General features: G+C 41.6%; 2 protein-coding genes across 2 annotated transcripts in view; both read left to right on the forward strand.

Annotated features, from left to right (window-relative positions):
* Window positions 1-4671, forward strand: part of LOC129410407 (scavenger receptor cysteine-rich type 1 protein M130-like) — a 48586-nt gene extending 43915 nt beyond the window's left edge. The window contains exons 11-12 of the mRNA XM_055158509.1: window positions 4259-4398; window positions 4518-4671. Of these exons, the coding sequence (XP_055014484.1) occupies window positions 4259-4398; window positions 4518-4671 (294 nt within the window). The remainder of the gene's footprint in view (window positions 1-4258; window positions 4399-4517) is intronic.
* dclk2a (doublecortin-like kinase 2a) overlaps window positions 4520-26380 on the forward strand; it is a 106344-nt gene continuing 84483 nt past the window's right edge. The window contains exons 1-2 of the mRNA XM_055158510.1: window positions 4520-5140; window positions 18437-18774. Coding sequence (XP_055014485.1) covers window positions 4735-5140; window positions 18437-18774 — 744 coding nt within the window. The 5' untranslated portion in view covers window positions 4520-4734. The remainder of the gene's footprint in view (window positions 5141-18436; window positions 18775-26380) is intronic.

Genomic DNA, 26380 nt, shown 5'->3' on the forward strand with positions numbered 1-26380 from the left:
GCAACAAATGTTATGAGTTTAGTTTAGTTTATGTGTTGACAAAAGCAAAGAAAGCAACGACCACACAGTCAGGCCTTTGAGTTGGCAGACGTCGCCCTCTTGTGGACAAAATACATTATAGCCAAACCTGTGCCTCTAATCCAGGGGTGGGCAAGTATTTTTTCCATGGGGCCACATATTGTGGAGGTCCAAAATGTTTAACTAAATTCTGCAGAATCTTAATTGTATTTCTTTAAAAAAAAAAAACAGTAAATATCATTGTTTTGTTGAGCTGGTCAGACTGGTAAGAGTTTATGTCATGACTAAGCGATGAAAAAGTGATGCCTTATTTAAAATGTCATTAAAAAACTCACTCTTCACGGGCATGAGGTAGAATGATCAAACATGTTTATTTTGTAATTCTAAATGAGCTTAAAGGGGCCGGTCAGAGTCAAACAAAGAGCCGTATGTGGCTCGGGAGCCGCACGACGCTCAGGTCTGATCTAAAACTTCTCTCAGAAATCTATTATGAAATATTTAGTCCTGAACTAAACCAGGACAAGTCTGAATTAGACTGAATTAGACTTAGATTAGAGTCTGTTTTGTGTTCCACCCCTGACCTTTGACCCCATTACCTTCTTTTCCAATTATATTATCCAATTTTCTTTCATGTAATTCAATACGTTGGCTGTAAAAAAAAACTTTTATAGTTTTAAACAAAGAGTCAACTGGTGTTTTTTCCAAACTGCATGAGTCCAGAATCCGTGTGTCATTCATTCATTTGTTTTTCAAAATAAAACCTAAAATAAGAAAACGAAAATACAACAATTTTTCTTCATTATTTGTCTCCAAAACCAAAATGAAAAAACAGGTAATGATTTGTTTTTTCAGTTTTCAATTTTGTGTTTAAATGAAAAATGGAAAAAAACGGATAACGACCGTTTTCCCGTTTTCGTGACTTAAACTTTTCTGCGACGTCGAACTGAACCAGGACTGAACCAGGTCCGGGACCAGACCAGGACTGAGGCCGGGACCAGACTGTGATTAAGACCAAGACAGAGACTGGGAACAGGACCAGGACTTGAGGCTGGGACCAGACCGTGATTGAGACCAGGACTGAGACCGAGAACAGGACCAAGACTGAGGCCGGGACTGAAGCCAGGACCAAACCATGATTGAGACCGGGACTGAGACCAGGACTGAGGCCGGGACCAAACCGTGATTGAGACCAGGAGAGACCAGGACTGAGGCCGGGACCAGACCATGATTGAGACCAGGACGAGACCGGGACTGAGACCAGGAGAGACCAGGACTGAGGCCGGGACCAAACCGAGACTGAGACCGGGACTGAGGCCGTGACCAGACCACGTTTGAGACCAAGACAGAGACTGGGAAAAGGACCAGGACTTGAGACCGGGACCAGACCGTGATTGAGACCAGGACTGAGACTGGGACTGAGACCAGGACTGAGGCCGGGACTAGACCGTAATTGAGACCGGGACCAGACCGGGACTGAGACCAGGAGAGACCAGGACTGAGGCCGGGACCAAACTGTGATTGAGACCAGACCAAACCGAGACTGAAAACAGTTTGGTCTTGGTTTAGTCCTGGTTCAGTCTTGGTTTAGTCTTGGTTTAGTCCTGGTTCAGTCTTGGTTCAGTCTTGTTTAGTCAGTCTGGTTCAGTCTGGTGGTTCAGTCTTGGTTTAGTCCTGGTTCAGTCTTGGTTCAGTCTAGTCTTGGTTTAGTCTTGGTTCAGTCTTGGTTTAGTCTGGTTAGTCCTGGTTCAGTCTTGGTTTAGTCTTGGTTTGGTTTAGTCTTGGTTTAGTCCTGGTTTAGTCTTGGTTCAGTCTTGGTTTAGTCTTGGTTTAGTCTTGGTTTAGTCTTGGTTCAGTCTTGGTTTAGTCTTGGTTTAGTCCTGGTTTAGTCTTGTTTAGTCTTGGTTCAGTCTTGGTTTAGTCTTGGTTTAGTCTTGGTTTAGTCTTGGTTCAGTCTTGGTTTAGTCTTGGTTTAGTCTTGGTTTAGTCCTGGTTTAGTCTTGGTTTAGTCTTGGTTTAGTCTTGGTTTAGTCCTGGTTCAGTTCGGCATCTCAGTTTAAGTCACGCCGTTTTTTCCATTTTTCATTTAAACACAAAATCAAAAACTGAAAAAACAAATCATTATCTGTTTTTTCATTTTGGTTTTGGAGACAAATAATGAAGACATTTTTTTTTCTTATTATTTTTGGTTTTATATTGAAAAACAGATGACACACAGATTATTCTCAGCACCTGCTGAAGTCACTAAATCCTCTGTTTTGTTTTGCAGTTTTGTCCCTGGCTCCTCCTCAAGTGTTTTATTGGAGCTTGAGCACTTCTAGAGGAGGAGTCTGAGTCTGGTTCTTTCTCTTTGTTTTCCAGAAAAATGGATTCTTGTCGTTTATGGATTTTGTTCTTTGTCACAGCAGCAGAACAGGATTTCCCTTTTCTCTCATGGGCGTCGTGTTAATGCGCTAACTCGCTTCCTCCACTCACAGAGCTGAAGTTTGTATCCTGGACATCTGTGTGTGTGTGTGTGTGTGTGTGTGTGTGTGTGTGTGTGTGAACGATATCCAAGTCATTCATCAGCCGGTTTCACTTCGTAGAAACCGTCTGACCTCACAGCGTTAGGATTCGTTCGCTCGACAGTTGCAGGTACTTTTTTATTGAACCAGTCGCTGCTGTTTGGTCGTGATGTTTGTAAAGCTCCAAATCCCGTAGGAAGAAGAACAACGTCTTTCCACTTGATAAAATTCACCAAACATTCTTTTTGTTCCGGCTTTAAATCCTTGATCTCGGGAATCGTTGCCGACACAGAATGTCTGGGTCTCTGATTGGCTGGTGCTCGAACTCGCACTTCCAGGGTTTTTACGAACCGTCTAGTGCAGGGGTCGAGATCGTATGGCTCGCGAGTCAGGTGTGGCTCTTTTGATGATTGCATCTGGCTCGCAGATAAAACATAAAATATTCTCACTTGTTTTTGTCTACGTTTACACACGGCCGAATATTTTGAGAAACAAATATTTCTCTCCCTCTGTTTTCCAAAATAACATCGTGCAGCATCGTTTTCAAAAAAGTTTTCGTTTACATCGACCCGACATCGAGCGCCGCCAAAATCACTGACCTCCGAGCCGTTGTTCATCTCTGCTCATGGATCTGATCCATCAGATGTGTGTGAAAATGCAAACACATGAAAAGTGTTTGCACCAGAACAAATAGATGAGCTGAAGTGGGGAGTGGTGTCCGGTGCCTCCAGCTGAGAAGCGCTTTCCCCGGGAAAAAAACAACAACACGTGTGCGGACGAACAACATAACGAACCAAACGGGATTCATGCTTCTGTCCGGATGCTTTGCACCACCTCGGAACCAGCCGCGGTCGAGTGTGGAGGACCAGAGCAGCCCACCCGGACCTGTAGTCCACAGCACATTCTCGCTCTTCCTGCACAGAACCAGGGCACAGTCTTGCGCCCTGGTTCTGTGCAGGACCCAGTCTTGAACCCAGTCCTTTTCACGCTGGTCTTGCTCCGTCTGGAACCAGGACATGGAGGATGGAGCCTCTGGACCGATCTGACCAACACTGGACCCCAGCCCCGTGTTGAGGAGCTGTGAGCTACGGTGATGCTTCCATGTGTTTTGCGCGTTTGTCCAAACTCAGAGCTTCTGCTCTGGGCTGATGTGCGGTGAGTTTGTACAAAGTTCTACGTGCTGCTGTGTCATGAGTTCATGGTGATAAGTTGAGATGAGGACGGCCGCGGTGTTGACAGGGAACGTAGATTCCCTTCGCAGTTGGAGGAACATTGGGAACGTCGGTCTGACCCTGTCTGGGTCTGTGTGGGATGGTGTCTGGACTACAAAGCGATTAATGGTGAGTATTATAACAACATTATTTAAAAGAATAAATTCAGAGACTTATTATACTCACATTTAGTTGAATTCAGTCTTAAAATATATTATATGGCTCTCACTGAAATAAATTTACAAATATTTAGCTTTCATGGCTCTGAGTCAAAAAGGTTCCCGATCCCTGGTCTAGTGTATTGTGATTCCTGACCTAGTCGCTGGAGAGAAATGAAATTGAGCGGAGGCACTAGGCTGTGCCAGCCTGACTAGACAAACTCAGGCCCTACGGCCAAATTTGGCCCGTGATATAATTATTTTTGGCCTGTGAGATCATATTAAATATGTATTAGAGCTGCTCAGCTACAGACGCCCCCTGCCCTCTAAGTTCTGCCCTCTAAAAAAAAACTCGACTTTGTTTTCATAGCTGTGGCCTGCACGATCACAAGAACCTATTGTCCAGAACAGAGTCCGACAACACGCCACACAGAAGAGGCACACAGGAGGCACAGGAGGCACAGACATGTGCTCTGGGGTCAGACATGTGAGCTCCATTGTTTTGGTCTTGTACTTGGACGCGCGTTAGGACCCTGCGGACTCCCACGCCCCTCCTCTTTCTGTCTTTCTCTCTCCCTCTTCCTCTCTCTTCCTCTCTCTTCCTCTCTCTCCCTTTCTCCTTTTGACAGAACCAAACCGACGCTCAGTCTCAGGAAGGATGTGGACGCGGTGAACGCTGAAGTTTGGAGCGGTTTCTGGGGGATGTCAGGAGGATCCAACACTCGCTCTTTCGGGCTCTTGACGACTTCCCTTCGGAGACCCGAGCGGGATTTCAACGTCTGAAGAATCATTTGGGAATTTTCGAACGCGACGCGCATCCAAGTTTGACACGTGGATTCTGCAAACATGTCGCAAAGGAGCATCGAGTTTGAGCATTTCGAGGAGCGGGACAAGCCCGGACACCGCGCGCCCAGAGCCGGGTCCGGGTCCGGGTCCTTCAGCGGGTCCAGGGGGAACGGTTTGGTCCCCAGTCCGGCTCACAGCGCGCACTGCAGCTTCTACCGCACGCGCACGCTCCAGTCCCTCACGTCGGAGAAGAGGGCCCGGAAAGTGCGCTTCTACAGGAACGGGGACAAGTATTTCAAAGGTCTGGTCTACGCGGTGTCCAGCGACCGGTTCAGGTCTTTTGACGCACTGCTCATGGAACTGACGCGCTCCCTGTCCGACAACGTCAACCTGCCCCAAGGAGTGCGCGCGCTTTACGCACTGGACGGGGGCAGGAAGATCACCAGCCTGGACGAGCTGGTGGAAGGTGAGTCCTAGTCCTGGTTTAGGCCTGGTTTAGACCTGATGTAGTCCTGGTTTAGACCTGATGTAGTCCTGGTTTAGACCTGATGTAGACCTGGTTTAGACCTGATGTAGTCCTGGTTTAGAGACCTGATTTAGTCCTGGTTTAGTTTAGTAGTCCTTAGTTTAAGTCCTGGTTTAGACCTGATGTAGTCCTGGTTTAGTCTTAGTTTAGTCTGGTTTAGTCCTGGTTAGTCCTGGTTTAGACCTGATGTAGTCCTGGTCTTAGTCTTAGTTTAGTCCTGGTTTAGTGCTGTTTTAGTCTTAATTTAGTCCTGTTTTAGTCCTGGTTTAGACCTGATGTAGTCCTGGTTTAGACCTGATGTAGTCCTGGTTTAGTCCAGTTTGGTTTAGACCTGGTTTTAGACCTGATGTAGTCCTGGTTTAGAGTTTAGACCTGATGTAGTCCTGGTTTAGTCTTAGTTTAGTCCCTGGTTTAGACCTGATGTAGTCCTGGTTTAGTCTTAGTTTAGCCCAGGTTTAGACCTGATGCAGTCCAGGTTTAGACCTGATGTAGTCCTGGTTTAGTCTTAGTTTAATGGTTTAGTCTTAGTTTAGTCCTGGTTTAGACCTGATGTAGTCCTGGTTTAGACCTGTTTTAGTTTTGACTTAGTCCTGTTTCAGTCCTGTTTTAGTCCTGGTTATTCCAGGTTTAGTCCTTAGTTTTAGTCCTGGTTTAGTCCTGTTTAGTTTAGTCCTGGTTTAGACCTGATGTAGTCCTGGTTTAGTCTTACTTTAGTTTTGGTTTAGTTTTAGTTTAGTCCTGGTTTAATCTTAGTTTATTCCTCTTTTTTTTTTTGTCGTTTTGAGCCCTGCGTCCTCTGTCCCAGCAGATTTATCCAAAACCAGTGATTTGTCCCAGTTTTTTGTGTCCCTCTTTTGGACCAGTCTGATCCCTGCCGACAGTAAAGAGACATAAACTGACATTTGTTTTGGTAAAATACAGAAAAGCTGCTTAAAAACGACCGAAACACAAAGAAAATGTGACTGTACTGACTCACTTTAGTGCAGAGGACTGAGCAATTTTCCTTAATTACGCACTCGCACTCGTTTCACAATTTTATTTAGAAACCAGCGATGTCCCAGTTTTTTATTTTGAAAATCTGGTCACTGTAGGTATAAATAAAACTGTGAACAGAGCGTAACATTGTGAATTCTCGTGTCAGTCATGATCTGAGGGACTTTTGTCACTGCACCTTTTTTTTTTTTTTTTTTTTTTGATTTATGGTCATTTGCAAACACGGTTTTCTGTATTTTGGCAAAACAAATGAGAATTTACGCTCCTCTTTACTGTTGACGGGGATCAGATTAGGCAAAAATTGTGACAGTCCTGGTTTAGTCTTAGTTTAGTCCTGTTTTAGTCCTGGTTTAGACTTGATGTAGTCCTGGATTAATCTTAGTTAAGTCCTGTTTTAGTCCTGTTTTAGTCTTAGTTTAGTCCTGGTTTAGTCTTACTTGAGTCCTGCTTTAGACCCATTGTAGTCCTGGTTTAGTTTTAGTTTAGTCCTGGTTTAGACCTTTAGTCCTGGTTTAGTCTTGTTTAGTCCTGTTTTAGTCTTAGTTTTAGTCCTGTTTAGTCTTAGTTTAGTCCTGGTTTAGTCTTAGTTTAGTCCTGGTTTAGTCTTAGTTTAGTCCTGTTTTAGTTTTTTAGTCTTAGTTTAGTCCTGGTTTAGTTTAGTTTAGTCCTGGTTAGTTTAGTTTAGTCTTAGTTTAGTCCTTAGTTTAGTTTAGTCTTAGTCTGTTTAGTTTAGTCCTGGTTTAGTCTTAGTTTAGTCCTGGTTTAGTCTTAGTTTAGTCCTGTTTAGTCCTTAGTCTTAGTTTAGTCCTGGTTAGTCTTAGTTGGTTTAGTCCTTTTAGTCTTAGTTTACTGGTTTAGTTTAGTCTGGTTTAGTCTTAGTTTAGTTTAGTCCTGGTTTAGTCTTAGTTTAGTCCTTTAGTTTAGTTTAGTCCTTAGTTTAGTTTAGTTTAGTCTTAGTTTAGTCCTGGTTTAGTCTTAGTTTCCTGGTTTAGTCTTAGTTTAGTCCTGTTTAGTCTTAGTTTAGTCTTAGTTTAGTCCTGGTTTAGTCTTAGTTTAGTCCTGGTTTAGTCTTAGTTTAGTCTTAGTTTAGTTTACCTGGTTTAGTCTTAGTTTAGTCCTGGTTTAGTCTTAGTTTAGTCCTGGTTTAGTCTTAGTTTAGTCCTGGTTTAGTCTTAGTTTAGTCCTGGTTTAGTCTTAGTTTAATCCTGGTTTAGTCTTAGTTTAGTCCTGGTTTAGTCTTAGTTTAGTCCTGGTTTAGTCTTAGTTTAGTCCTGGTTTAGTCCTGGTTTAGTCTTAGTTTACTTAGCCTTTTTTTTGTAAACTCACCTGCAGTGCGACGTTAGATGGAGGAGGAAACAACAACAACAACAACAATGTGAAATCATGTAACGTGAATAAATTTGGAGTTCGCACAAACAATATGAGTAAACGATCAGTAGACTGGAGGAAGACGATGGATGGATCATGGGGAAGTGTAGGTTTAATCCACAGTGACTCTTAGGCTGCGTTCAGACTGCAGCCTGAAGTGACCCAAATCCGATTTTTTGGCCCCTATGTTCCTGTATCTGATCTTTTAATGACAGTCTGAATGACACAGATCAGATTTTTTCAAATGTGACCCAGGACACTTGGATATGTGCTCCTGAAACTGATACATATCTGATCTTTTGACATGTGACTTCAGTCTGAACGGCCAAAGTGCATTCATCCACCTACACGTTATCAACAAGACACAAACGTCACTATTCTGCGCTGAAGTAGGAGAAAATTGTTAATGAACTCCATGTCACTGAAGTGAAGCACATCACCACTCACCACTCTTGGCTCCGTCTCCATATCCACACGTTCCTTTCAACTAGGGACGGGCATTCGATGAAATTTTCTTAATCGATCGCCGGAAGAATTAACGATCGATTATCGATTAATCATTAAGGTTTTTATATTAAAATGATCATCATTATTATTACTATCTGCACTACTAATCTGCATAAATAAATTCAACTTTACGACATATAAACCGTAACGACTCTAGAGCCACATCAGCCCGTTTGACATTATAATGTGTTTAATTCAGTTTTGTTCAAATCTCACAGAAACAAAACTTAAAACCACATCACTAATTTACATAAACTAAGCGAAGATAAAACTCCAGCTCTTGTGTCGCTGATGTGGTTCAATTTCTGTCGGATTAAAAGACATGACTCAGGTGAATACAGGTTAGTGTGACCAGATTTGTGTTTGTCAAAACCAGGACAGCGTACGGGGGGAGGGGGGCGGGGCCTCGTCATCCACATTGAGCGACTCTCACCTGGAAAAACTTTTTCCCACTGGACACAGAAACATATGTGCTGCTTTATACACTGTGCACATGGACTCACACTTGTCCCAAACGCAACGGAAAGTGTGGAATTTCTTGTACAAATCATCGTTAAATCCACATTTGTGCTTCGGTTCGTTACAGACTGACCCACTGTTTGTGTCTCGCTCCTTCTGATGCAGAGACACATGTACACACCTGTTTGGTCACAATACACACAGCAACCTACATTCGGTTTGTCGATTAAAATTAATGTAATCGATTAAATTCTTAACGATCAATTATCGATTAATCATGCCCATCCCTACTTTCAACGGCCAAAAACCTCGTCCTTCTCCTTCTCAATCTCCTCCTTAAAACAAGTAAGTTGTTCATGTTCTGGCTCCGGTACGAGAGGAACTTTAAAATCTCCAGGTGCTCGATGCTGCGTCCATGTTTGGACAACTTCCGTAAACACAGAGACGCTCGCTGCGGTTGACGTCGTCGTGTCTCCAGTGTCACATGTGGGACACTTTCGGGCCGTTTAATGTTCACACTGGAGTCACATACAAGTCACATTTAATTGGAAATGTGAACGACCTCGAAAAAACATCAGATTTCACAAAAAAATCGGAATTGAGCGTTAAGCCCTGCAGTCTGAACGTAGCCTTAGATTCTAGGTTGGTCATTACTAGAATTGGATCTGGTGTTTTTCGTCCGCATAATGGGTGCGATGTTGGTCTTAATTTTCATTTAAGTGGTCTTAAAAAGTCTTAAATTTGGTGTAGTCAAACCTGTTCTCTGTCGGAGATGTAGACAGACTAATAATAAACGATCACTCAAACGTGTGAATGAAACAAAACACAACTCCAGTTCTGTTTTTGAGGAGAAAACAACATTCTAACATGACTCAAAGCTCACAAGAGTCAGTTCCTGTGCAATATCGGAGCGTTAAGTCACAGTTTCTATTTCTGTTTGCGAGAGTAAATTGGCCGTAGTGCTCACATGGTTTACGTGTACGTTATTGAACATTGAACTACACAGAAGCTCTTTAACATAGTGTTCTTTTTGCCACTGGCCTCACGAGGGCCTGTAGTCTAAAAGAACGTTCAGATCGTATTGACTGAATAAAAGCTTTATTAAATGTCCCATGTTCTAGTTTGTCGACAGCCCGGGGCCTCAGCACACAGACACACACACACACACACACACACACACACTCGTACATTGTATTGGCAGCTGGACTCATTCAGTCATTCAAAAGGAAAGAACCACCAAAAAATATTCAAACACATTTTACGGAAAGGCGAAGTATTTTTAATTTAGAATGAAAAAATAATACCCCAAATATGAAACAGTTTAAACAAAGATATATAGAAATGATTATAAGTGTTTTCTAATTTTTATGCATAGACTTTGTTAGAATAATTGTGTATATTATCCCATATTTGCGGAGACACGTATTGTAACTAGGGACCCTCTTAAGACAATACAAATAGGAGACGCAGGGAGTGCATCAGAGCGGGTCGAGACTGTAACGGTGAATGCACTCTCTGTCCGCCCTCCTCATGAGAAAACGATTCTAATCTCTTGTCTTTCTTCTTGTTTTTACAATGTTTAGGTGGGTTTAAACCTGACAGACTTGAAATTAGGGGTTTTACATTGGTCAAATAAGGCTTACCGTATTTTTCGGATTATAAAGGGCCATTCACACCAAAGCGTCAAAAAACGCCTTGACGCCTCTATTTGGAGCCTTTGCATTTGAGTTTAGACGCCCTCGACGCTCGTCTTTGACGCCGTGGACGAACGGGACAGAAATACTTGCCGCGCGTCCGTTGCCCTGGAAACAAGAGCCCGGTCCCGGTCTTTTCCAGAAACAATGCCAGACCAGACTGAGAGAGACTTTAGTGTTTTTATGACATAAAACATCAGCGGAGGAGATCGGGGCGACGACTGGGGCGTATATATATTTTATACTCCACTAATGACACGGGATCAGTCCCGGTCTAGTCCTGGTCTAATCCTGGTCTAATCTCGGTCTAGTCACGGTCTAGTCGTGGTTTAATCTCGGTCTATTCAGGGTCTAGTCCTTGTTTAGTCTCGTCTAGTCTCGTTCTAGTCTCGGTCTAGTCCTGGTCTAGTCCTGGTCCGTCGTCCTGGTGTAGTCTCGCGTTTGGCTCGGTGATTGTGGCGTATATATTTATTCTCCGCTCATGTTTGTGGTTCTCGTTCTGGTTCTCGGGTCTTTCTTCCTGATAATAACGTCGCTGCGTCACTGGATACTCGTCCCTGATTGGTTGACGCGGCGCGTCTGACGCGAAAAGTTCAGCATTTTCAACTTCTTGACGCTGACGCTTTGGACGCGCGTCTTGGCCGCTGACGCCAGATTCGCGCCGCGCTGACGCCGGAAACGCGCCGCAAAAACGCACGACGCTCTAGTCACGCGTCCACATAGACTTTACATTGAAAGTGGACGCTTTGACGCCTTGGTGTGAACGGCCCTTAAGTCGCACTGTATTTCATGGTTTGGGTGTTTCCTGCGACTTATACTCCATTGCGACGTTTATATGTTTAACATTTTCACACACTGAAGCGGTGAGAGGTTCTCGTCTTGTGTGTGAGTATCTGCTGCTCCTGTTCCTCCTGCACCACTGTCACTTCCAACAACCACACAATTAATTAACAATGTCCGAATCCCAAAACTAAAATATGAGAATATCAGAACCAGATTGCGCAATGACCGGAAGTCCGAGATTCTTGATGTGTGTATTATTGGTCCTTAGGGTCAAAAAAAAAAACTAAACACACAAACAAAAAGTATGGCAGATGATGTCAGGTTCATTTTATTGAGCTTTTGAGATTTTGGCTTCCCGATTATCATTCATTGTAGACATTATTGTGACAGACCTGCGTGTACTGTCTATTTCCATCTCCTAACCTCCTAAAACACATGCTCTATATTCATTTTTATCTTCTTCATCCTCTGGGAGTTTGGGTAGATTGGGGACAGTGGCTGATCTGGATTCTGCGTGTTCTGTGTGTCGGTTCCAAACACGGGTTTTAAAGGGTTTTTGGTGCGTGGATCAGACGAGTTGCACAAAACAAAATCCTGCGAGTTTGAGCCGACACCGTAAAATACTGAACGGAAATGGTTTGTTTCTGGACCAGTTTAATGAGCCACTATAGGAAGATTAATGAAGTAAACGCGACTATTTTTAAAACCTCCTTTTTAACTTGTACAGCCGAGGAGAACGTGACGGGCCACAAACCCCGAGGAGCAGCGGAATCATTTAACGAGTGGATATTTTACTTGCTGCTAAAACGCAATGCCCTGAGTCTACGATCCATTTGCTCTCTGTGCTAAGTCACTCCCCCGTCATCGTACTGCACGTAGGGTTAGGTTTGTAAAGTTCTAAATGGGTCTAAACCAGGACTAAACCCAGATCTAAACCAGGACTAAAAGCAACCCTGTACCAGGTCTAAACCAGGACTAGAATCAAAACTAAAACCAGGTCTAAACCAGGACTAAAAAAGGACTAAGACCAGGTCTAAACCAGGACTAAAAACAAGCCTATACCAGGTCTAAACCCAGACTAGAATCAGGACTAAACCCAGATCTAAACCAGGACTAAAACCAGATCTAAACCAGGTCTAAACTAGGACTAAACCCAGATCTAAACCAGGACTAAACCAGGACCAAAACCAGATCTAAACCAAGTCTAAACCAGGACTAAAAACAAGCCTATACCAGGTCTAAACCCGGACTAGAATCAGGACTAAAACCCGATCTAAACCAGGTCTAAACCAGGACTAAACCAGGACTAAACCAGGACTAAACCCAGATCTAAGACAGGACTAAACCAGGACTAAACCAGGACTAAACCCAGATCTAAGACAGGTCTAAGCCAGGACTAAAACCAGGTCTAAACCAGAACTAAAACCAGGTCTAAACCAAAACTAAAACCAGGATTAAAATCAGGATTAAAATCAGGATTAAAATCAGGATTAAAATCAGGATTAAAATCAGGCCTAAACCAGGTCTAAACCAGGTCTAAACCAGGTCTAAACCAGGTCTAAACCAGGACTAAACCAGGACTAAACCCAGATCTAAGACAGGTCTAAGCCAGGACTAAAACCAGGTCTAAACCAGGTCTAAACCAGGAATGAACCAGAACTAAAACCAGGTCTAAACCAAAACTAAAACCAGGTCTAAACCAGGATTAAAATCAGGATTAAAATCAGGACTAAACCAGCTCTAAACCAGGTCTAAACCAGGTCTATACCAGGACTAAAAACAAGGCTATACCAGGTCTAAACCAGGTCTAAACCAGGTCTAAACCAGGTCTAAACCAGGACTAAAAACAAGCCTATACCAGGTCTAAACCAGGACTAGAATCAGGACTAAAATGAGGACTAGACCAAGACGAAAACCAGATCTAAACCAACATATAAACCGTAACCACTTTAGAGCCTCATCAGCCCGTGTGAGATCATAATGTGTTTAATTCAGCTTTGACACATTTGTTTACATTTTACAGAAACAAAACTTAAAACCACATGACTCATCGTTATGAAAAATGTTACGCACCCGATAAACCACATGTACACCTCACTGTTTAACTTAAACTAACCCTGAATACAAACTAGGGTTGCCAAAATTATCGAAAATCAGATACTAATCGATACTAAAGCTGCTATAAAAACTAGATCCTTACTTGAGAAGGTATTGATACTAAAAAAGTTCCATTAACAGGACAAAAATAATGTTGAAAATCACATTCTCTTGTCAAAATAAAGTGTTTTTTTAATTATCATTGCTGTATCAGAATCAGTATTGGAGTATGGAGTCTGTTCCTTTTAACACTGTGTCAACACCGATACAAACATTGCACCAAACTCCGAAATTTGGCACATTTCAGGACGGGCCACACGGGGAAGTCCCTCTCAGGTTTTATTAAGCTTGAAATGAACGAGGAGCTAATTAAAAAGCTATAGCGCAGATGGGGCCGAGCCAGGGGTTTGAGAGGAGCTGTCCATCATGTCTCGCAGAGGAAAGCCCGAAGACACTCACCGTCCCGCGGGAGTGAAGGGGGAGCGAGGGGGACTGGGGCTCATGTGGTCAGCAGATGAGGATGTTTGGTCGAATGGCTAATAAACCAGTCATGTCTACTGTTTATGTCATGAAGATGTCAAGTCATTTGGTAGTTTATGATTTTTCTTAGTAGGGATTGTGCAAGATAAGCCTGATTCATCGTGGAAACCGTCTAACATCGCAGCATTAGGATTCGTTCGCTCGACAGTAGGCGGGTACTTTTTTAAATTTAACTAATCGTTTGTTTGGTCGTGACGTATGTAACGTGCCAAATCCCGTAGGAAGAAGGACAATAACGTCTTTCCCCTTGATCAAATTCACCAAACATTCTCTTTGCTCCAGCTTTAAATCCTCGATCTCGGGAAACGTTGTCAACACAGAATGTCTGTCTTCGTCTGCATCCATGTCGACGCTTTGTTTACTGTTGTGCTGTTCCACAAAAGGGACACAGACAGACGCGACGAGTTTGACGTCATGGCTTCACAGCTCTTCACTGACTTTAACTTTTGGGATTCTTGCAAACCGTCTAGTGCAAATGTGTCAAACTCAGGTCTGGGGACCAAATTTGGCCCACAATATAATTATATTTCGCTGCGAGATCATATCAAACATGTATTAGAGCTGCTCGCCAGCGATATATCGACTATAGACACATTATTTATTTAAAATGTTGTTATTATTTTATATTCTGCTTGTTCTGGATTCAGTGTTTAAGCAAAACTATTATTAAACATTTATTTGAATAAGAAAAGGTTTAACATTACATATCTCGAAAGAAGAGAAAACATGCAGATGTTGTTGAAATTTTTCAATAAAGATTTAGTTTCGCCCATGTTTGGTCCCAGTTTTTCATTTTGGCCTCTGTGAATTTGGGTTTGACAGCTCTTGGTTTAGTGTATTCTGATTCCTGACCTAGTCACTGGAGAGAAGTAAAACTGAGCGGACACACTAGGTGGCGCCAGCCTGGCTAGAGACCGATAGTTCATACTCCAGAGAACCGATGGCTGATGACCTCTGCTGATATTTTTTGGCTGATTTAGGTCATTTTTCCCAAATTATCAAAATAAAATGTAGTACAAACTCATCCACAACCTTCTTTTATTACAAACCGTTCAGTCCAGTAGCCTGATTGTTTGCTCAACAGTAGGCGGGCACTTTTGTCATTTAACCAATCGCTGCTATTTGGTAGTCAATCAGTCAATCAGATTGATTGATTGATTGATTATTTGGTAGTCACGTTTGTAATGCGCCACTAACGGGGCTAACTGGTATATTAAGCTTTTCTCAAATCTCGTAGGAAGAAGGACAATAACGTCTTTCGATAAAATTCACCAAACATTCTCTTTGTTCCAGCTTTAAATCCTCGATCTCGGGAATCGTTGACAACACATAATATATGGTTCTTCGCTGATTGGCTGGTGCCCGAACTTGCACTTCCGGGGTTTTTGCGAACCATCTAGTGTATTTTGATTCCTGGTCTAGTTAGAGAACGAGAGAAATGAAATTGAAATTGAGGCACTAGGCGGTCCAGTCCAGTGTTGTCACATTTTTGCAGCACCTCTTTGAACTGAAGTCTTCAAACAAAGATTTATGCAGATATTTTCCTAACCCTGGTTGAGCCAAACAAGATATCGGACGCTGCAGGAGCTTTATGGCCGATAGCTCATACTTCAAAAAAGACAAATATTGGTCTATCTCTGTTCATAATTCCATATACATTATATTTGATGTCTTCTGTGTCAATCTAAAAAGTAGAAAAGTTTAAAAAACGCTGAATGGGAGGGTGCGTCCAAACTTTTGACCCGCGGTGTATATTTAACCTTTCCAGATTGTTAAAGCGTGTTAGCGACAAACGCAGCACGCCAGGAATGTCATGGCACTTTCTCATTCATAACCACAGCACAGCCTGGACATTCCACACACACACACACACACACTCGCACACTCGCATTCACTCCACCTTTTGGACCAAACCCCACTCACTCTCCTCGGGCTTAGACTTCCCGAGCGTCAGGCATTTCTCACATTTGTCGGTGTGAGCTGTTCCCTGTTGGAATGTGGCAGATCAGATGGTTGGAGCGAGGCCAGAGCAGGAGGAGAATGGGGGAAATGCAGAAGGACACTGCCCAGCCTCTTAATGTGCCGTTTGTTTCCCTGCAGAATGTTAACTCCTTCGTGGGCACTGTCGGCGACGCCGTACAGTGACTCTAAAGACGTGTTTGCAGGTCCTAGATTACGCACATTCGACTCTTTTGAGCTTTAAGACGTGTGATAATGTCGTTACTTCCTCAAAAACAGACCTGGACTTGTGTTTTGATTCATTCACATGTTTGAGTAACACTTTATTTGAAGTATCCAAAGCTCAAAATGCTCTGTTCCTCCTTGCGATGTCATGAAGCGGTAGATTTCAAGTTACCTTTAGTAGAGATTGGCAATTCAAGGACTGTAATACACGCATCAAGAATTTCAGACTTCTGGTCATCGCGCAATTCATACTGGGAAGGATTTTCCCAAAAAGTGAGCATCAAACCTCCATGTTTGTTTTCCCAGTGGGATGCGTCTATTGACAAAGTCGATCTTTTCAAGTCTTTTGAACCATATCACTTTTGTTTCTGGTTCTGATATTGTCATATTTTAGTTTTGGGATTCGGACATCGTTAATTGTGTGGTTGTTGGATCCTAACAGCGGAAAACGGCTCGAGAAATTTGTTTGCGAACTCCATAAATGCAAAAGTGAATCAGATGTGTGACAGCAAACCTCTGTTCAAAGTGTTTCTCTTCCCAATGGAATTGAAAAATAGTGAAAGGTGAAGGTGATGGGCAGGAATTGATCCACAGGAAGAACCAAAAAGGAAACTTTGACTGTCTAAATCATCCCGAGTTTGCAGCGAACATTTTGTATGTGGAGCAAAATCCGGATTCCTCACTCAACCTCGGTTACGAATTTAAAATGTCAATGCCAAACTGAAAGGCACCAACTGTTCACCAAGAAACACCTTCCACTGCAAAGAGACCAAGACGTGATGTTGCTGTAAAACCACAAGAACAAGAAAGTGCAGCTCAGTCTGTTTGTCTTCTGCATTAACAAACGGGATCCCACTTTGATGCCGCTCCGCATACAAAATGTTCGCTGCAAACTTGCGATGATTTAGGCAGTCAAATGTTTCCTTTTTCATCTTTCCTGTGGATCAATCCTGCCCATCACCTTCACCTTTCACTATTTTTCTATTCTGTTAGGAAGTGAAATAGTTTGAACAGAGGTTTGCAGTCACACACATCTGATTCACTTTTGCATTTATGGAGTTCGCAAACATATTTCTTGAGTCGTTTTCCGCTGTTAGGATCCAACAACCACAACAATTAACAATGTCTGAATCCAAAAACTAAAATATGACAATATCAGAACCAGAAACAAAAGCGATATGGTTCAAAAGACTTGAAAAGATCGACTTTGACAATAGACACATCCCACTGGGAAAACAAACATGGCGCTTTGATGCTCACTTTTTCAGAAAATCCTTCCCAGTATGTATTGCGCAATGACCAGAAGTCCGAGATTCTTGATGCGTCTATTATCCAAATGATTCTAGTGAGCGTGTATGGAGTTTAAAAACATAGAGGACCACTTCATATATTTAATCACAAGGTGGAACAGCTTTTCCGTTTGAGAAAAAAAAAACTCTAAATAGACTTGAGCCGTACTGTGCTTGAATCGCCTGTATAGTTATAAACTGTGAAACACCACGGATCTTTATGTCACGATCTAAAACAACTTAATACAAGAAACAATTTCTCTAACTTCTGCGTTAGAAAACTTTAGTGTCCGATGGGAGCTGATGCCGGTGTAAAAATCGGATGGATAGATGCATATCATGCTGATTTATTTATTTATTTTTTCATTTTTACCAAAATGACTATGTGCCGCTGCCAAATCCTACATGCATCATCGGATAAGAAAATTTAAAATTGAGAACAGAGTAAATACAGAACAGTGGGCGTGTATTGGTGGCGGTGAAAACGGGTTGATCGGCAAAATAGGGTCAATTTAAAGATTGCGCAAACATGAACTAATCACTCCAAATACAACTCTGAGTAAATGGTGAGAGGAAACAACTACCATATTTTTCAGACTATAAAATCCTTTAATTTTCTCAAAAAACGACCGTGCGCCTTAAGTATTAATTGTGGTTGTGTTTACTGACCTTGAACCGATTTTATGTGGTGCACGACGCTCAAAAATCTGTCAGAATATTTTATTATGACTTTGGTAAACTACAACACTACAGCTACACTACAGCTGCACCGCTTGATGGATTGTTGGAGCATTACAGCTACTGTAGTCAGGAGCCTCATGGAGTCAGAGTGAGCTGTTTTTTGTTTTGTTTTTCAGCAGTTTTAGTTTATGCAACTTTGTCATGTGGTTTAAAGTTTCATTTCTGTAAAACGTAAACAAATGTGCTCAAAGCTGCATTAAACACATTATTACTCAATGTATATTTGAGTCGTCCTCGTAGGAAATAAAAAATAAAAACTTAAATTATCCACAGTCACATTCATAATACACAGAGAGGCAATGTCGGGCGAATTACGCCATGATTTGCCAATGGATCATGGACGCCTGGACTAAGGGATCAGTCTTCAGTGTCGTCCGATTTGTTTCGTTTAATGTGCCTTCTAATCCAGTGCAATTTGTGTATGAAAATAGACGAGAGAATTCAACCTTACTGATATTGCGCCTTATAATCCGGTGCACTTTATAGTCCTAAAAATACGGTATAACATTGTTAAAAGCTCTGAAAAGTCGATTTTGCAGAATAGATCCGCTTTAACTTACCCACTCTGTTTTATTTTGCAGGTGAGAGTTACGTCTGCGCCTCGAATGAACCCTTCCGCAGAGTGGACTACACCAAGAACGTGAACCCGAACTGGTCCGTGGGCTGCAAAACGAGCACGTCCCGGTCTCTCCCGTCCCTCACCGGCCTGAAGAGCGAGCACCAGCGCGAGGCCAAAGACTTCATCAAACCCAAACTGGTGACGGTGATCCGCAGCGGAGTCAAACCTCGTAAAGCCGTGAGAGTTCTGCTCAACAAGAAGACCGCGCACTCGTTCGAGCAGGTCCTCAGCGACATCACGGACGCCATCAAACTGGACTCTGGGGCGGTGAAGAGGCTCTACACGCTGGAAGGCAAACAGGTGAGGGAGTTTAAGATCATTTATGCTCTATGTTCTAGACCAGAAACTGTATTTATTTCTATGGCACATTTCACAAAGTTTCCAAAGTGCTGCACAAATACATAATCATAACAACAATAATAATATAATGATAAAATAAACACTCAGATTTAATCCTAATAGTCCTAAAACAATAAAACCAGTGGAATAAAACAAGAGCAAAACCACAGAATAGCTATAAATAAAATATAGCCGCAAGTGGCAATGATCGGCCCCTGCAAACGATGTGTATCATAACGCGATCGCTTTGACCAATCAGAGCAAGAGGAGCGTTAAGTGTTTTTTAGGGATGTAACAATAACTGAAATATTGTGATATCGTATCGTCAAAGTTCTCACAATAATATCGTGGACCATCACAATAGAGGCTTTGCACCGTCACGTGTCGCCCATGGCAACGGTACCTACGCCGCCATGACACCGGGCAACACTATGTCATTGACTTCAGCAGCGTCGGAGAAACATGGGCAGGTTTTGTTGTGTATTTTGTTGTTCTAGACGCTCTGAAAGGGATAAAATGAATCGTTTCTTCACTGTTCATCTGGAAATGACTCAACAGGAGCTAAAACAAGGGAATTATCGAAAAAAAAAAAAAAGGAATTATGTCTAGAGAACATAAACCGCGAAGAGATTTCCTGTGGTACCATCAAGACACACTCACGTCACTTTCATCAAGGTATTTACTATTTAAATTGTTTCATAGTTTATTTAATGAGAGAAGCACATTTACTGAACTAAAATGTAAAAAGAAAACATTTGCAGTGTGAGTGGCAGTAGAAACTGTATCTTCCAACACATATAAACATGTCACTCGTCGTAGGGCCGATGTTTTCTTTATTGTCTTGTTTATCCACAACTATGTCTTCTAGAATTAATCACTTTTTGCGAGCGGATCTTTGTAACGTTCGCGAGGATCTTTTCATGGCCGATTCTTTCGAGGTTCGGCTCACAGACTCTTCGACTCGTGCTCCATGTTGATCATAGGAGCCCAGTGTGGGTTCGTTGAATCGTAAACTAGTGCGGGTTTTCCTGGATAAATTAATGAAATTTTAGTTCAGTAAATGTGCTTCTTTCATTAAATAAACTATGAAACAATTTAAATAGCAAATACCTTGATGAAACTTCGGGTGTCTTGATGGTACCATTGGAAATCTCTTCGCGGTTTATGTTCTCTAGCCATAATCCGTGTCTTTTTTTCGATAATTATCTTGTTTGATCCTGATGAGTAATTTCCAGAGGAACAGTGAAGAAACAAATCATTTTATCCCTTTCAGAGCGTCTAGAACAACCAAATACACAACAAAACCTGCCCATGTTTCTCCGATGCTGCTGAAGTCAATGACATAGTGTGCCTGGTGTCATGGCGGCGTAGGTACCGTTGCTATCGGGGTCACGTGACTGTGCAAAGCCTCTATATATCGAATTACAAGTCTCTTCGCTTAAATGAAGAGTTATGGTGCAGCAATAGCTAAAAAAAAGACAGAAGGAACTACATTGACCATGATCCTTTGCTCCATTTCAGTGCAGACGACAAGAAGAAATAACAGTTTTAACCCAAAGAACTAAGCCTTAAAAGTGCTTAAGTCTTGTCGAGGTATTTTAGGAGGAAAAAGACGCATATTAACTTCAATCAATCAATCAAACTTTATTTCTATTGTACCTTCCAACAACCAAAGCCGACCAAAGTGCTGTACAACATTAAAACAAGATAAAAAACAATAAACATCATACAAACCGGTCAACAAAGCACATTACACCATTAAAATAAAGAAAGTGTCACAGGTCCTCTAAGTGTTAAAAGCCGTTCTAAATAAGTAGGTTTTATGTTTGGTTTTGAACAAAGGCAGGTCAGGGATGGACCGTAACTCAATGGGCAAAGAGTTCCGGAGTTTTGGACCGGGCGACCACTGCAAAAGAACGATCACTGTTTGCACCGGGACCGGGGGAACCTCCAGCAGATGTTGCCCAGCAGATCGTAGAGCTCTGCTGGGTTGGTGAGGGGTCCAAATCTGACACAAGTAGGAAGGTGCAAGACCATTGAGTTCATTAAAAACAAGCATCAAAACCTCCACAAAATATCACAATAAATATTGTACCTTGAGGTTCATACCGTGACGATATCGTATTTTGAGACTTGGATATAGCGTTTTTTTAAGACAACTGAAGGATTTTGAGCTGAGAAAAAGTTTATGATCTAAAAATAGGTAAAATCACCACAAAATCCGACATTTTTTAAAGTTGTAGGTCCCCGTCAGTCGAACGCGAGCAGTTTGTGATTACATTACGCTCTATGTGAAAAATCCTGTCTCAGCCCAAGGGTTTTTTAACGCTGAAGTACCAGTGAGTGTCACTACGTCAACTGGAGGCATCTACGAGCAGCAACACCTTATCCAGTTATTTTAATAAATCCATCACTAAAACCAGCTGCAGGACAAATAAATGCGTCTCTCACCTCCTTTTCTTGGCTTTTTTCCAACAGATCTGATCTAAAACCTGCCGTGAGCGCCATGTTTGCTTATGTGTTGCTTTATTTCGTCCATTTTGGTTAAACTCTCTGACTGACTTTTGTGGTTGTGGAGAATGGAACCTTGAAACATTTGGAAGTATAAATGCAGTGATCGTTAAAATAAAGCTCTAACCGTCTTCAGAGAACGTAGACGACGGCCTCAAAGTATCAATTAAAAGATGAAATATTACAAGGTGTTTGCCAGTGTTTGATTTTGTATTACAACCGTGTGTTTTCATCTCATTAAATCCTCGGGGGAGTTTAGTCTGTTTGAACTCTGATCCAAGGTAAAATAGTGCTGACACATTTTTGCCAATTTTCGCCCAAATTCACAAAAGCTCAGAGTCAGAACAGATCCAGCCGTTGGCACGTGCGCTATTGTCTGTGGTGAAGAGTGAGCTCATGTTTCAGATGAATCGCAGAGGACTCCAGAGGGTTTGGCTTTGGTTTAATCCAGAAAAGCGCAGAGATTTAGCTGAGTCAGCAGTCTGGGTAATTACAGCGCATTTAAAGGTTCTATATTACTCAAAATCGACTCTTGTGAGATTTAAGACACGTTATAATGTTGTTACTTCAGCAAAAACAGACCTAGAGTTGTGTTTTGTTTCTTTCACACCCTTTATAATTAAGGCCTGTTCATACTTCATAAGAAGAAGAACAAAATTGGTTGGGCTCTGACAATCCATGTATCCTTCGTTCATTCGTTTTTCAAAATAAAACCAAAAACAAGAAAACGAAAAAAAACAAACTATTTTGTTCATTATTTGTCTCCAAAACCAAAATGAAAAAATGGATTACTAGAAAAGCACTCAGAGAGCGCAGACCTCCGCCAAGGACTACCCCCATTTTTTATATAAATTGCGATAAAATCAGTCTTCTGGATCAGATCCGGATCAGCCTTTGGAATATGAAAGAGGATCCCATTGTCCATCCCTGAGTCAAATTTCATGGGGTTTGGTCAGTGAGTGCGTATACATGCACATCAATAACCCGGTTATTAGCCATATCCCGGTTCTGTCAGTATTCGTGTTACTGCGTTTACATGCGCACTGAGAAACCGGGACACTCATATCCGCGTATACATGATCAAATGGAGTATCCCGGTTTCTTGACATAATCTTACAAATGCGCAGGCGCAAAAATTAACTTAAGTCAATTTCATAAACCAGGAAAAATACAAACCGTGAGCTCCTTTAGCATAAGAAGCTAAGGAGCTACGAGATCTCCCACAATCCACTGTGCAGATTCTTCATTAAAATCTTCTGCATAAATAAACTCAACTTTACAACATATAAACCATAAACACTATAGACACATCAGCCCGTTTGATCAGATAATTCAGCTCTGATCACATTTGTTTATGTTTTACAGAAACGAAACTTAAGACCGTTTGGCTAATTAGCATAAACTGTTAGCGGCGATAAAAACAACTCGCTCCTTGCGCCGCTGATGCGATCAGTTTCTTTTGGACTAAATGACACGACTCTGTGGATTATGTGTGTTATTTCTGTGACAGAAGAGGTGCTGATGATGGTAAGTGTGTTCCGTGCGTATAGAGTATAGGAGATAGTTCATGTTTTAGCTTTTCAGCGTCACACGAGTGCAGGTCGTACGAGTGCAGATTGTACATGTGCAGGTTTAGCGCAGCTCTTTATTTTACAGTCATTTAACTCATTTGGTCACTTTATTTATGTTGGTCAATTTATTTATGTGACTACTGTTGTGTTGAGAGGCTGGAAAGTGTCTTTTGGACGCATGCGACTCAACTTTATGTTGCAGTAACCGGGATACTGCGTTTACATGACACAAGTAACCCGGTTACTATCGGAATAAACCAGCTACAGTAACCCGGTTTCTAATAACCGGGATACTGCCATAACCGGGTTACTGAAACCGGGTTACTGCGTTTACATGCACCATCAAGAAACCGGGATACTCAAAAAACCCGATCATAACCGGGTTATTGATGTGCATGTATACGCACTCAATAATTAACCGAGATATTGAGAAACAAAATTTTTGACCCCATTTACCACAATGTTAACAAAAATTTCAAAGTGATCCAGAATCCAGGATTTCTTCCGGATCACCCCCAAAATGAAATCAGTTCTTCCTTTTCACATTTCCAACAAATCCTGAAAATTTCATCAAAATCGGTCCATAACTTTTTGAGTTATGTTGCTAACAGACAAACAAACAAACAAACAAACGCCGGCAAAAACATAACCTCCTTGGCAGAGGTAATGAATTGTTTTTTTCAGTTTTTGATTTTGTGTTTCAATTAATAATGGAAAAAACTGTGGAAAATATCCGTTTCCCGTTTCCATGCCTTAAACTGCGATTAAACTACAGACTGAACCAGCCCTGCCCCCTTGATCCTATTAACTTAGTATGAATAATTTACCTCCATTTGATTTGGAAAAGGAGTCATATTGGTGACATTTCTCTGTTTGATGAATGAGTCCAGCCACTGCAGGGAGGTTTATAATGAACTGATTTCTTTTTGTCCTCCAGCCTGACCGCTCTTTTTTCGGTGACCCTTTTGGCTTTCTCAAACTTGTCACAAACATTACGCCAGACTTTTCATCTGGGCCTCCACGACTTCCCTCCATGAATTTCTTGCCATTTGGCGTCTTTATAGTCACTGAGCGTCGTGTCGTACAGATGTTTGTATTTTCTCACCATTTTCCACCAGCTGTGGACTCAAAACCATCCTTTTTTTTTTCCCTCCGCACCGGCGAGGAAGCAGATAAACCACGCCCACATAAATGACCAATCAGAGTGAAGATGTTGGACAGTGCTGCTGAAGAAGAAGCCGCAAGAACTTTATGTTATTAGTAGGTCCGGACACGTTAACGCGTTAATATTTTACTAATATTTTACTCGGTACAAATGTGAGTAAAGTGCGTCACAATGTTTTTTTTACCTGGATTAAAGTGGTGGGTTTTTCTTCATACAAATTCGCTAAAATCTCCACGATACCAGCAGCGGTGAAACACGGAGGTGCGCCCGCGGGTAAAAGAACCGGTGCAGGACTCGACGGGACAAACTGAAGCCGACGCTCGATTGCGCTTTGCAGACATCTTGTTCCACAGGCTCAGGGCAGAACTAGAGTCCAAGTTCTAATCCAAGATTAGTCCTGGTTTGGTCCTGGTCTAGTCCTGGTTCAGTTCTGGTTTAGACCTGGTTTAATCCTGGTTCAGTCCTGGTTCAGACCTGGTTTAGTCCTGGTTTAGTCCTGGTTCAGTCCTGGTTTAGACCTGGTTTAGACCTGGTTTAGTCCTGGTTTAGTTCAGACCTGGTTTAGTCCTGGTTCAGACCTGGTTTTAGTCCTGGTTTCAGTTTCTGGTTTAGTCCTGGTTCAGTTCCTGGTTTAGTCTTAGTTCAGTTCTGGTTTAGACCTGGTTTAGTCCTGGTTCAGTTCTGGTTTAGACCTAGTTTAATCCTGGTTCAGCTCTGGTTTAGTCCTGGTTCAGACCTGGTTTAGTCCTGGTTCAGTTCTGGTTTAGACCTGGTTCAGACCTGGTTTAGTCCTGGTTCAGACCTGGTTTAGTCCTGGTTCAGTTCTGGTTTAGTCCTGGTTTAATCCTGGTTCAGTCCTGGTTCAGCTCTGGTTTTGTTCTGGTTTAGACCTGGTTCAGTCCTGGTTCAGTCCTGGTTCAGCTCTGGTTTAGTCCTGGTTCAGCTCTGGTTTAGTCCTGGTTTAGTCCTGGTTTAGTCCTGGTTCAGCTCTGGTTTAGTCCTGGTTTAGTTCTGGTTCAGTCTATATACGACACAAAAGTTCAGCAGTTATTTTGTTGAGAGTTAAAGTGCTGCAGTCGTCAAGTAATATTTTACATTTTAACCACAGTAATATTGCAAAATAACGAATCACTTTGAAATGACAGAAACAAATCATAAATAAATAACACATTGCAGTTTTAAAGTCACTTACCCACCGTGATCATAACAGATCAGAAAATAACTTGACATCGGCTCTTTAATCATTAATCACACAGTGAACGGGGCTGTTCTGTTTTGTCTTTTTTATCCGTAACGATCGCTCTATATTCCTCCTCTTCGTTCACTTTATCTAGACACATGAGCCCTCGACAATAGAAGGACCCATCTGTGTCACTTTATTTGGTTCTATTCATTTAGAATTCGTATAAAAGCCCCTCTGACCCGGACACATGCCGCCTAATGAAGTAGATTTATACTGCGGTCACATCTGGGGACGGATTTAACACGCCCAATTACTCATGAATAATTATTTTATTACAGCTCGGTCAGGAGTCAATATTCTTTACTTTTTTAACATTTTTGCACACTTAGATTTAGACAAACTTTATTGATCCACAAGGGAAATTATTTGGACACAGTAGCTCAGACATCACAATATAATATAATAAAAAAAAGTAAAAAAAAAAAAAAGAGAAAAACAAAAGGTAATTAAACTTGTAAATAAGTAGCAATAAAAATAGCAAGATTTTTACTGTTTTAACTTCATTTTCTCTTGTAAAAAAAATAAATAAATAATAATAATAATAATAATAATAATAATAATAATAGTAATAGTAAAAATAAAATAAAATAATAATAATAATAATTATAATTATTATTATTATTTATATTATTAATAATAATAATAATAATAATAATAATAATAATAATAATAATACAGAATAAGATTTTATAAGACTGTATACAATAGAATGTGAAGGATGGTTACTAAAAATTCTCAGGGGGCTTAAAATGTGAAACCTCCATAAAAAATGCTTAAGTCAAAGTGATCCCAAACCATGGATCGCTTTTTTCCACGAAAATGAAAGAAATGCCAAAAGTCGCCAAAATCACCAGCGTCACACAATCCTCCTCACTACCCAACATTTTTAAGAAATATTGGTGCATCTTTTATACTGTGGCAGTTTAGCGCTTGTCAAACCACAGAAGTGCACTGAACACTCTGAAGTTCTGAACCAATCTCAGAGCGGAACATTCGCCGAGCCAATGAAACGCTTCGATACACTGAAGCGATCGACACGCAGAGTGAAGCAGTCGGGGGAGGGACCGGCAATTCCAC

The sequence above is a fragment of the Boleophthalmus pectinirostris genome, unplaced genomic scaffold (genome assembly GCF_026225935.1).
Source record: "Boleophthalmus pectinirostris isolate CB_2022bp ecotype Guang Dong unplaced genomic scaffold, ASM2622593v1 HiC_scaffold_22, whole genome shotgun sequence".
Classification (NCBI taxonomy): Eukaryota; Metazoa; Chordata; class Actinopteri; order Gobiiformes; family Gobiidae; genus Boleophthalmus; species Boleophthalmus pectinirostris.